The 12,712-nt window shown below is 43.1% G+C and overlaps 1 protein-coding gene across 4 annotated transcripts in view; it reads left to right on the top strand.

Moving 5' to 3' along the window:
- The window catches only part of LOC127416940 (multiple C2 and transmembrane domain-containing protein 1-like), a 313,291-nt gene that overhangs the window by 126,231 nt on the left and 174,348 nt on the right, over window positions 1-12,712 (top strand). For all 4 annotated transcript variants that reach the window (XM_051656578.1, XM_051656568.1, XM_051656558.1 and 1 more), the window contains exon 2: window positions 11,950-12,067. In XM_051656578.1, the coding sequence (XP_051512538.1) occupies window positions 11,950-12,067 (118 nt within the window). The remainder of the gene's footprint in view (window positions 1-11,949; window positions 12,068-12,712) is intronic.

The raw sequence follows: 12,712 nt of genomic DNA, 5'->3' as shown, positions 1-12,712 counted from the left end.
TTTTAATACTCTTCCTGTTTTTTAGTCATTCGTTAATAAAAAAAAAGAAATAAAAAAAAGAAACATTTAATTCTAATCACACATAGATGCGCTAAAGAAACCACACACATCCTCTCATTATTTGTGCTTACTGACCCATGCACCTAGGCTTAAACGACAGTATCAATAAAGCACATGTTCCACATATCAATGTAAATACTTCTAAATAGTACAAATTATGCAAGTAAACAATAAATATGTAACAATATTGTCGAGGCGAGGGAATGGTCGAGTGTTCGTCTGGGGGAGAGAGGAAGCGGTAAGGGTTTTCACCTGAGATTAATTGCAGGTAATTGCTGTTTCTAAGTTCACAGTGAGAGATGGGGGAAATAAAAGGTGCCCAGTCCATAGAGTGGGGAGAGAGAGAAACAGATGACGCAAAGCTGTGTGTGTGCATGTGAGACTGGGAGAGAAACCGAAGCAACTTTGTGTGTTGGCCATTGCAGTAGTGACTTTTCTTTGAAGCTTCTCCATTACGCCTTGTGGTAATGTGTTTTCTGTTCATAAGAATAAAGATTGACATGCCTGAGTTGGAATCGCCTCTTCCTCATTTATTGAACCTTGTGACACTGGTGCCAAAACCCGGGAATCGAGGAAGAAGGATACTCTGTCGTGGAGTCGTTGCTGCTGGAGGAAGTCTACCGGTCCCTCACAAGCTTCGACCAGGGACAACATCAGGCCCTCATGGATCTTCGGAGAGAGCAGCAACAGCATTTCGAGATGCTCCTTTGGGCCCAGGAGGAGGACAGGTGGGTGTTGTGAAGCTTAGTATCCCAGGAGGGAGCGGCCACCCCGTCCCCAGCAGCAGCTCACCCCCAAGTGTTGCTCATTAAGATGGGGCCTCAAGATGATCCGGAGGCATACCTTGAGCTCATCGAGCACATCACCAAAGCTCTGAAGTGGCTGCCGGAACAGTGGTCAGTGCACCTTCTGCCACTGCTGACCGGGGAAGCCCAGATCACAGTGCAACAACTTCTGGTCGCCAACCTCCTGGACTACTCTGTGTTGGAAAAGTCCAACTTGCAATGGGTCGGCCACAGCCCAGAATAACACTGCCAGCGCCTCTGCACCCCCTTCCGTTGATCGAGGTTCATTTCGAATTAACTGGCATGGACCTCATCAGACCATTAGATCTAACAGCATGCGGGCATCGCTTTGCATTAGTCCTGGTGGATTACGCAACGCGATATCCGGAAGCAGTGCCGCTTTGGGATAAGTGGCTCGAATCCCTGTTATTTGCAGTACGAGTGTCATGATTCACTGTTGTTTGCCTGTGTTTCTCCCCTGTCATCTGTTCCTCCTGGACTACATTTCCTATAATTCCCTGCCCTCATCACTGCCAGCTGTCCATGATTGTTTTCACCTGTCTTCCATTAAGTCATTTTCCATTGTGTATATAATGCTCTGCTGTTTGCTTGTTCTTTGTCAGTTGTTGAGTGTTTTGACCTCCTGTGTATGACCAGTGCCCATCGTGTATGTTTTCTCTGTTCCTGTGTTTTCCCATCATGGATGTTTCTTTTGTTCCTGTGTTTACTCCGTTATTCTGTACTTTGTTTATTTGATTAAATACTGTTTCACCACACCTATATCCAGCTCTCGTGACTTCTTTCCAGACGTTACAGAACAACTGATCACAAAATGGATCTAGCGGCTCCTTTTATTCAGCTGACCTGAGTGTATTTACCCATCCTGGAATATTCCCGTCTGTTTAGTGTCCTTGCTAAGTATACTGACTTTTCTGATTCAACCCTGAAGTCCATGTATAAAATCGGTCTCATAGCTCACCAGTGAAAGGAGTTGCCGGCGACTGGAGAGTACATGTGGGAGGAATATTTTATGCTGGTATTAGAGACATTCACTTCAGCGGATTCTCCTCAATCAATCCCAATCCTGGCTTCTGAGTCAACCACGCCAGAATCCTCTCCATGCCACGTCACAGCCATGCCTGAGTCTGCTCTATGCCATGTCACAGCCACGCCTCAACCTGCTCCATGCCATGTCACAGCCAAACCTCAGCCTGCTCCACGCCATGTCACAGCTATGCCTGAGTCTGCTCCATGCCATGTCACAACTACGGCCAACGATCTGGAAGCTTTGCCCGTCCCAGAGCTCATCTGTCCCAGAGCCAGAATTGCCAGCCTCGTCCGTCCCAGAGCCTGCGTTGCCAGCCTCGTCTGTCCCAGAGCCTGCATTGCCAGCCTCATCCGTCCCAGAGCCTGCGTTTCCAGCCCGTCCGTCCCAGAGCCTGCGTTGCCAACTCCCGGAGGAGGAGGAGGAGAAAGGCTTCCGTTTCCAAGTCTCCGCCCATGTACACAACCACAGAGGTTGTTTCCAAGTCTCAGCCTATGTTCACGACCACAGAGGTCGTCTCCGAGTCTCTGCCCATGTACACGACCACAGAGGTCGTACCTGAGTTTCTGTCTACGTCCACGACCACAGAGGTTGTTCCAGAGTCTCTGTCTATGCCCACAACCACAGAGGTCGTTCCCGAATCTCAGTCCATGCCCACGACCTCAGAGGTTGTACCCGAGTCTCTGTCTATGCCCACGATGACAGAGATCGTTCCTGAGTCTCTGTCTATGCCCACGACCACAGAGGTCGTTCCCGAGTCTCTGTCCAAGCCCATGACCACAGAAGTTGCTCTCGAGACTCTGCTCATGTTCACGAACACTGAGGTCATTTCCCAGTAATCCTGGACTCTTAGCCTCGAGCCTGCCATGGCTCTGCCTTCCATGGCTTCATCCCTCGAGCCTCCTACGGATCCACCTTCCACAGCTTCACCTGCCTTGGCTTCGCCTCTCAAGCTTCCTATGGCTCCGCCTACCACGGCTCCACACTCAGAGTCTTCCACGACTCTAGTCTCTACCCTGTGGTTGCCACCCAGGCCTCCTGACCCTGTTTCAGCCTTGTGGCCACCAACCAGGCCTCCTGATCCAGTCCCTACCCTGAGGTGGTCTCCTGGCCGTCCGCCTGATATACTCTGGTCTCCTGGGTCTTCTGGCCATCCACCTGATCTGCTCTGGTCTTCTGGGTCTCCTGGCCATTCGCCTTATCTGCTTTGGTCTTCTGGGTTTCCTGACTGTTTGCCTGATCTGCTCTGGTCTCCTTGGTCTCTCGGCTGTCCACCCGATCTGCTCTGGTCTCCTTGGTCTCCTGGCTGTCCGCCTGATCTGCTCTGTTCCTCTTGGTCTCTCGGCCATCCACCTGATCTGCTCTGGTCTCCCTGGTCTCATGGCTACCCGCCTGATCTGCACTGGTCACCCTGGTCTCCCAGCCTTCCGCCTGTTCTGCTCTGCTATCCTTGGTCTCCGGCTCCATCTTGGTTCTGCCTCCCTGACCAGCCTTCCTTGGGCTTCAGGAGCCGCCCATTAGACAGGGGGTTCTGTCATGATTCACTGTTGTTTGCCTTGTGTTTCTCCCCATCATCTGTTCCTCCCGGACTACATTTCCCATAATTCCCTGCCCTCATCACTGCCAGCTGTCCTTGACTGTTTTCACCTGTCTTCCATTAAGTCATTTTCCATTGTGTATATAATGCCCTGTTGAATGCTTGTTCTTTGTCAGTTGTTATGTGTTTTGACCTCCTGTGTATGACCAGTACCCATCGTGTATGTTTTCTCTGTTCCTGTGTTTTCCCATCGTGGATGTTTCTTTCACAGTGAGAGACAGGGAAATAAAAGGTGCCCAGTCCCTAGAGTGGGGAGAGAGAAACAGACACTGCAAAGCTGTGTGTGCATGCGTGAGACTGGGAGAGAAACCGAAGCTACTTTGTGTGTTGGCCATTGCCGTAGTGACTTTTCTTTGAAGCTTCTCCGTTATGCCTTGTTCTAAGGTGTATTCTGTTCATAAGAATAAAGAGTGACACACCTGAGTTGGAATCGCCATCTCCCGCTTCCTCATTCACTGAACCTTGTGACAAATATATATATTGACCAAAATTAATATTTTGAATTGTACCTAAAAGGGTTGCCTTGAAGGTTCCTTTATAATTAAGAGCATTAGCTGAGAGAGAATTCATTTTATATGTAAACAAAATGGACATTGTAACAGAAATGTACCCAAACGAATGGATATCGAATCGAGAGCTTGTGAATTGGAACATTGATATGTGGTTGTGAGAGAACCATTACAAAGACATGTTGTAAACTGAGTTGGCACTTTTATATAAAGTATACAAGATAGCTGGCTCTGGCATGCAGGGGACTTTTATGGCACCAGTTCATAAGCATCTCCATTTCAAAGGTGTTGGACTGTCTCAAAGTTATTGTCATAAAACAAATTGAGTGAGCTTGGTTCGCAAGTGTGTGTAGATGGGACATAGCAAATATTTTATTTTATTTAAATTTCAAAGAACACTTTTTAAAGGTGAATTAATCTTATTTTTTTTATTTATTTTTTTTACAATTCTGTTTGTTGAAAATTATACACCACTGAAGCTGTAAAATACAGTGCAGGAATGACTAGAGTCAAATTGCACTACCTATAGGCCATATCTTTCAAAGTGCTTTTGTAAACTAATATTTTGTTGGTATCACAATAGCTAAGCTAATTTTCCAGTGCTTCTACCTAGAGCTTCTCAATCTAAATTGTTATAGATTACCACAGACTTAGACACAGCGATACATACAGCTCTCACTAAGAGTAATTCTAACACAACTGTCCATAACTGTGTCCTTTCACTTTACCATTTTACCTTACTGACCTCCCTCTTACCCGGGCCATCTGTCCACTGAAATGATGCACCTGTGGAGTGGAATATCCTAAACTCCATTCATCATACGTTCTTTACTGTGTTGTATGTATAAGACTCCAGAGACTGAAACTTCATCACTGTCATCCTTTATTCATGTGAGCTGCTTATTGTGTAAAGCGCCGATCATTCTGCTCATATGCGTGAATGCTTTTTGACCCTAAAGACGCAAATGAAAGGTAAGAGAGTAAAAGATTTTCTTTATCTTGATGAATTGTCTTATTAGGGAAACCTCTTCAAATGTTTATTTTGTTGCTGCACTTGGTAAATGACTGCTAAGTGTAATGTGTTTTGTGCATGCACCAAACAATAGACAAGAGGAATCGATTTGCTGACACTTAAACTGCTAAATAAATGTTAGTTTGGCAGTTAATAGTGATTAATAATGTTTTTATCATGGAGTTCTCAGTATAGTTTGTTCTGACCTGTTTAACCAAAGCACTGCCTACACACACTAGTTATTGATTTCAAAGACATTGTTTCAGTCAATTACAAATGACACAGGTTACTCTAAAATAAAGGAGCTCATTCTTTCTTACAAATGAAAACAGCTGTGTCACCTGGTATTTAAATTTCAGATAGCTAGAACCTTGTATTCATATCTATTCCAGGCAAGCTTATATTTAAGAAAAACACAGCCACTAAAGGACTAAATATACAGTAGACACTTTATCTCTTCAGAAATTGCAATATCATGTTCAGATTTGTCTAATTTTAAATATAAATCGCTTACAACAGAGAAAACAAACAAAACAACAAAGAGATTCAACAAATACCTTTTGATCCCAAAGAAAACAGATTATAGATTATTAATATTTTTTTATTCATTTAGTTAATGTGACCAGGTTCAGTGATCTGATCCTTTCACTCTACACATCCAGTTCTCAGAGGAGATTTTTGGATTATTTATATTTATCAAATTTTTTGGATTTGATTTTGGATTATTAGTTATGTGACTGTCTTTCTGTAGTTGATAACAAATGACGCATCAACTATATCAGCCAGTTATATTCTTCTATATAAAATTACAGAAATAGTTTTAAAATAGTACTGGGCTATGTCATTGTAAAATGCTTAATAATAGACTGTGATTTTGAAAAAGACTGAAACTTTTTAATGATGCCCTACACCTCTCTAAATCAGTTGCAGCTAGGTAACAGAAATCCTCATAATGTGCAAATTAAAACTGAAATAAAGTTTTAAACAACAATAGCAAAGTCCTGGGGGCACAAATCTCTGTCATTCTCAAGAGGCTGAATAAGAGAGTTTTTGATGAATGACTGCTGCTGCATGCAGCTGCATGTTTTTAATGATGAATTCTTTCAATTTAAAAGAAAGCATTGCACTGAGATTGTATTTGTTTATTCATGTGCTGTTTTGAGTGTAATATAAACTGGCAGGATCAGGTGAATATGACATACTTTCTCTCCCTCTCTCTAAGTCTAACCCTTTCCATTTTTCTTAGTCTCTTCTTCATTTGATTATCTTTATGGTATGATGATAACTTTGTAATCAGCCATGACCAATTAAACCTTCAGTCTGCTCATTAGCTTATTAATCACAGATGTGGCTCACTTTGCACGGTTCCATATGGACCAGATGGAGTCTGAACCAAGTGTTCTGGTTTAATGCTCTGTTTTGGGGCAACACACTCTCATAATGGTATGTTCCTATAGCGACTTTTTGCCTGTGCCACCAAAATGTTCTTGGTCCTTTGCCTGCATCACCAAAATGTTGCCCTTTGTCTGTATTTTAAATGTCACTCTGATGCAGTATTCAATACATTTTTGAGGATTTCAATACTTTACCCAAGGCTACATTTTAAAATGATATGAATTTGTTCATTGTTTTGTTTGCTATGGGACACAAAGTGAGTTTTCAAAATGTCAAAGCTACTTACACAACTATTTGAACTCCAAAATTCTGGTAAATACAGAGAAAGTTAATGTAAGACAAACTGCACCCAATAGTGTTGCTGCAGTGGTGTGGGGTGCAACAATGGTGTAGTTGTGCGTTTTGTGTGCGGACGACCCAGGTTTGATTCCGCCTTTTGTCAAGTCAAGTTTCTACAAATCATCATGGTGATAATATGGTTGCTGTAGGCATTCAAAATTGCAACAAGCATTATGACAGCTTTGACGTCAGCGATGTCAAATGCCATTGGCCCTCGTGTGTCTTGTGACTAATTGTGACATTCTAATGTTTGGATGTGAATTTTATAATGAGATGTGACTGCCTTCACAAAGAGGAAGAATAAAAACATTCAATGATTAAAACCTTCAGTTTCACTCTGGAGCTATCGTATTGTTTCAGAAGACTTGAAGACTTTTCCCTCCCAAGGGGAGGACACTGTGGAGACCACACCTCACCCAGAGAGAGGGGGGATATTTAAGTGGAAAATACGTCACATGGCCTTGCCGAACTATGTCGGAAGTATGTCATGTGGAGAAGTCTCATGGTAGATCCTGCCCAATGGGGGAGGTGTTACTACAAACATGGAGACTGTGGCAGAGGGAGCTCTGTCCAAGGAAGACACAGTTTGCCAACAGGGAAATGAATTAGCAGAAGATATACATCGCATGGGGTTACCTTACAGGGAACCGCCACATGCGGAGCACCTACCCCAGAACAGGGCTCTTAGTTAGCACGTGTACTGGGCCAGCAGCGAGTCTCTCCAAAAACTCGACTGTCACAGGGCTCAGAGGAAGCCAACCAGGGAACATAGTTTGTGAACACTACTGGGAATTAATGGCGCACGTCTTCAGCTCAGAGGAGGTGAAAAGCGCTATGTGCAAGCGATACACCCAGCCGGCTATCCCGGGCTTATCCGCTTGTATTGCGTAAAAAGGTGGACGTGGTTGTGATGACGGCCGTGCACACCGGGTATGTGACCCAGGGAACGAGGAAACCGCTCTTTTGCTGAACTGTTGGGTACCGCAGCCACTTGGGCATGCAGCGAAATCAAATAAAAAGGCAACAAAAGATTCTCCACCCGGCCCTCATCTGCTTCCTGCGGTGGGCTCCACGCCGGGGCCGGGCCGAAGGGGCGGGCTGCGGTGGAGCCGGTGCAGTCACTGCAGGGGGACACCCTTGGTGATGAGCAGACAGGGTGCAGGATCTTGAGCCACACCGGGGCAGGATATGCCGGATAGCCTCTGTCTGCTGCTTCACCATCGAGAACTGCTGGGCAAAGTCCTCGATGGTGGCGCCGAATAGGCCAGCCTGGGAGATGGGGGCAGCAAGGAACCGTGTCTTGTCGGCCTCACCCATCTCGACCAGGTTGAGCCAAAGGTGGCGCTCCTGGACCACTAATGTGGACATCGCCCACCCGAGAGACTGCGCCGTGACCTTCGTTACCCAGAAAGCGAGGTCGGTCGCTGAGCGCAGTTCCTGCATCAGATCTGGGGCAGAACTACCCTTGTGCAGTTCTTTTAGTGCCTTGGCTTGGTGGACCTGCAGGAGAGCCATGGTGTGCAGGGCAGAGGCGGCTTGTCCAGCAGCACTGTAGGCTTTGGCCGTCAGGGACGACGTGAACGCAGGGGGATACCCAGCGGAGGCGGTCCCATTGGGGTCCCCAAATTACCCCCAGTGCTAGCCGCGCTGGCCTCATACCCGTAGGTAGAAGGACCAAGGCGGGGAGCCGCTGGGGTGTCTTGCTTTCTTATGAAAGCAAGCCACGACCGCAACGTTGCCATGGTCATGCTCTCGCAGTGAGAACATGAACCATCCATGAACACTATCTCCATGTGGGTCGCGCCCAGACACGAAAGACAGTGATTGTGACTGTCTGAAGTTGAGAGGTAACGACCGCAACCAGGAATAACTCACAAACGGAAAGGCATCTTTAAAAAGATGCGTCTTTAAAAAGACGTTCCGTGTGTGCCGCTCTTTTAGAAAAATATACTCTCTTTTTTCTGCCGAAGTGCCCAGGGGCGTTCTCTGTAGTGCACCAGTGCAGAGGAGGGAGAAGCGCTGAAATTCGCTGTCAGATCCAGCAGAGGTGAATGAACAGTCAGCTCAGTAAACATCGACCGTTCGGCTCTGAAGAGAAAATCTGAATGAGTAGTTGCACGCCAGCTCCTTTTATACCCGTATGTCCGGGGGAGTGGCATGCAAATACCACTCGCCAATTTTCATTGGCCTTTTATCAAAGACCAGAGGTGTCTCGGGCTCCCAAGAGTGACCCGTAGTGTCACTACATCGACACAACGTCGAGTGAGTGACAGATAGGGAACTATGTTTTTAGGCGGAAGCCATTGTTTTAATGCAATTAACCATGGTGTTACTACAGTAATAGGGTGTTAACATGTTTTTACTACAAATCATCATGGTGATAATATGGTTGCTGTAGGCATTCAAAATTGCAACAAGCATTATGACAGCTTTGACGTCAGCGATGTCAAATGCCATTGGCCCTCGTGTGTCTTGTGACTAATTGTGACATTCTAATGTTTGGATGTGAATTTTATAATGAGATGTGACTGCCTTCACAAAGAGGAAGAATAAAAACATTCAATGATTAAAACCTTCAGTTTCACTCTGGAGCTATCGTATTGTTTCAGAAGACTTGAAATGCAACACGAGTCTTTTGGAATACTTTTATAGTGCTTTTTTTTTTTTTTTTTTTTTTTTTTTTATAAATTATTGCGACTGTAATTGTATTTGGTTATGTCTTTTATATTGTTGGTTGGTTATATTGTTGTTGTATTGCAAGTTTAGGGTTAGGTGTTTACATTGTATACTTGAGGATTTTGACTGCAGTTTAATTGTGTGCACTTTTGATAAAACTTGCCAGAAAATAAGACTAATTTAGCTGCTTTATGCAGCGACAAGCATTTGCATCAAAACTACATTTCCCATTATTATATGTGGCAGCACTAGAATGATAAAATAGATAGATAAAGCATTAATTACACACCTAATGCATGTCTTTGATCTTCATTTTGTTTCATTGGTCCTAAAAAAGCTTCCTGTTTTGCTAGTAAGTGAAAAAAGAGAAAGAAATATGGAATTGCCAAATGGGTTTGTTCTTTCCAACTTGAATCACTTTGTAACGATGTGGTAAACAAAGAGATGATGACGATGACGTGATGAACCCAAGTGCAGTTTTATTTTTCAAACGTGGACCCAAAACCCTAACTACAAATGTAAACTAAATAAAAACAGGAACTTGAACAAAACATAAACATGAACTTGACTCATGAACCTGACATGGCTATACATAAACTTGACTTGGCATAACAAAACAACAAGGTTACATACACAATACCTGACGAGAGACAATGACAAACATGAGGGCATAAATACACAGACATGGGTAACAAGACAACCAATGAACAGACAGAACTATAAACAATATAACAAGACTAATAAACTTAAACCAATGAAAAACTAGAACTGATAACAAAGTAATCAAACAATGAACCATTGAAAACAAGACACATGAACAGGGGAAACACATGACAAGATCACATGAGGGAACAGGAAATCACATGACATAATAGGAACTAAATTTGAAAATAAAAGACATCTAGACGTGACACACTTGAACGCACATAACATCGTATTTATGATATAAGTCCGAATAAGTCAGAATTTCCCGGTAGGACTTGAATACATCCATAATATAATGTAACTAAACTAGTATATTTATGCATGTAATGAAACAAGTTGCGATTAAATGCGCTATAAATCTGAAGATTGCATAGCCTGTGACAGAATAATCCGAACTGAGGTGAGAACGGCGGCATATTTATCATGAGACTGCCCATTTTTTGGGAATTGTTCTAATGTACTAAAAGGTGCACTCATAAATCAAGATTTATGCATTAGCATTCCCATTAATCCTAATGACATTTGCTCAGCTGATGCTATTGATATTTGGGAGCACAGGTTGTGTGTGTGTGTGTGTGTGTGTGTGTGTGTGTGTGTGTGTGTGTGTGTGTACGTACTTAGCTAAAGTTTGAGGACAATTTTGTACCCAAAAGTGAGCCAAATCAGACAAATCCTCTCTTTGGGGACATTTTGGGACATCTTAATTTGGAAAAACGATCCATACATAAATGAAATAGTGATTATATACATATATAAAATAGATAGCTGAGTAAAGTGCGTGTGTGTGCGTGTGTGTCTCTGTGTGTGTGTGTGTGTGTACTTAGAGTTTGGGGACAATTTTGCAGCCAGGTGCTTTAAGACTTAGCACCTGACTGTCCCCAAAGTCCTACGAGCAGTAAAAAAATAAATAAAAAAGATTAACTAACACATATTTTGTAATAATGTCTCCTTGAGTCACATAAACATTATTATTTTTATACACTGCCATGGCAAACTACACCACTTATCTCTTTTTACAAGAAGCTGGTGATGCAGAATTTGCTGAATTATTGTTTTGTTAATTCAAAGGTGAAGATTCTATATACTTTAGGATATGTATACCATAATAATGATACTGCAGATGGAGATAGACTGTCTCAGAGGTAAAAGCCTTGTGTGGTGCTTTAGATAAGAATGTGCCTGCTCAAAACCAACTCCATTTGTAAAACAGTAAGAAAAGAATGTAAATCAAAGTGCCTCTGTAATGGTTGGCCTTACATTCATTTCTATGAAATTAGCAATTGTTCTTCTGTTGCTGTATAATCAGATTTTAATGTTGCTCTCTAATCTTGCATAGGTCTGATGATCTGCCCAAAAGCATTGCAACTCTTAAGTACTTTCCTTATCACAATATTAACCGTGCATTAATATCTCCAGACCCTCATGGAACTCTTCCTCGAAATTTCTCAGAAGGGGAGGCAAGTCGAGAATGGTGGCTCTTTTGAATATCTCAAGGTTGTGAGGCCTGGATTTGTGACAGTAGAGGCAGACTTTATGTAACTGTAAGGGGAAGGATTTCTCCCAGAGGTGAAATGCAAACGTCATCTCTTATCTTTGTGCCATTTTAACTTACAGTTAAGAAAAAGAGGCTTGAAGCAGATCTATTTTAGTCTAATTTTCTGCATTATATTGGAAAGAAGAAGCAGTCTGTACTAAGATTTAGATGTTCAGAGTCTTCATATCATACCCAACAAACTAAGTATAGATTCCCTGAAGTATGTGCTGAAGATACAAGTGCAATTTGTATTTCTGTCTGACCACCTTATTGTTCTCCTCTTCCCCTGCAGAGCATCAACATTGTGAAGACAAGTAATGAAGAACTTCCTCCCCCGTCAAAGCCAGCAATGTATCAACTGGATATTGTGCTGAAGAAGGGCAATAATTTGGCAATCAGGGACAGAGGAGGTAGGAACCAGTTCTCACTAACTCTAGATATTAGCACTACTTGAACTTCTCTGTGTTCTTAAATTTTCCACATTTCTGAGATTCTGTCTGGTTGCAGCTGCTATTTTTGGGGCTAGAGCTGCCACATATGGCCTTACAATTTCAGCCATTCATATGTATATGAGTGGGCTGTCTCATCCCTTTATTATGTCTCTAGTTTCAATAGACTGACAATTGAAACAAACCGTTTCAGGTGGGCTAAATGTTTCTTCTCTGGTTCCACATGAGTCCCACACTATCTGCTGCCATCTATGGGTGTTTTGAATCAACCCCCTGTTTTGTTATGCTTACATGATATGTCTTTTTCAGTTTGATGGTTCTCTGTTTAAAAGACATAGCCCAGGCTTTTAAAGATCTCCTGCTTTGGTCACCTTGACTCACGTGTTTCTCAGCCATGAGAAGATGACTTTTACATCCCTGCCCATTACTCCTGACTGAGCTGCTCTGGTGTCATGAGTGAGGAAAAGCATTATTGTGTTGTTGAATGACAGGATCCAGCAGTAATTGGCTCATTAGGGGCTGATCGATGGGGCAGCAGATCTGTCTACAACCTTTCTGACTCTTTCTTTTTGACTCACACACACTCAAATAATGAGCAGAGACGTC

The sequence above is a fragment of the Myxocyprinus asiaticus genome, chromosome 3 (assembly GCF_019703515.2).
Source record: "Myxocyprinus asiaticus isolate MX2 ecotype Aquarium Trade chromosome 3, UBuf_Myxa_2, whole genome shotgun sequence".
NCBI classification, from domain to species: Eukaryota; Metazoa; Chordata; class Actinopteri; order Cypriniformes; family Catostomidae; genus Myxocyprinus; species Myxocyprinus asiaticus.
The sequence above is the reverse complement of the archived record's forward strand: the minus strand, read 5'-3'. Positions and strand labels throughout refer to the sequence as shown.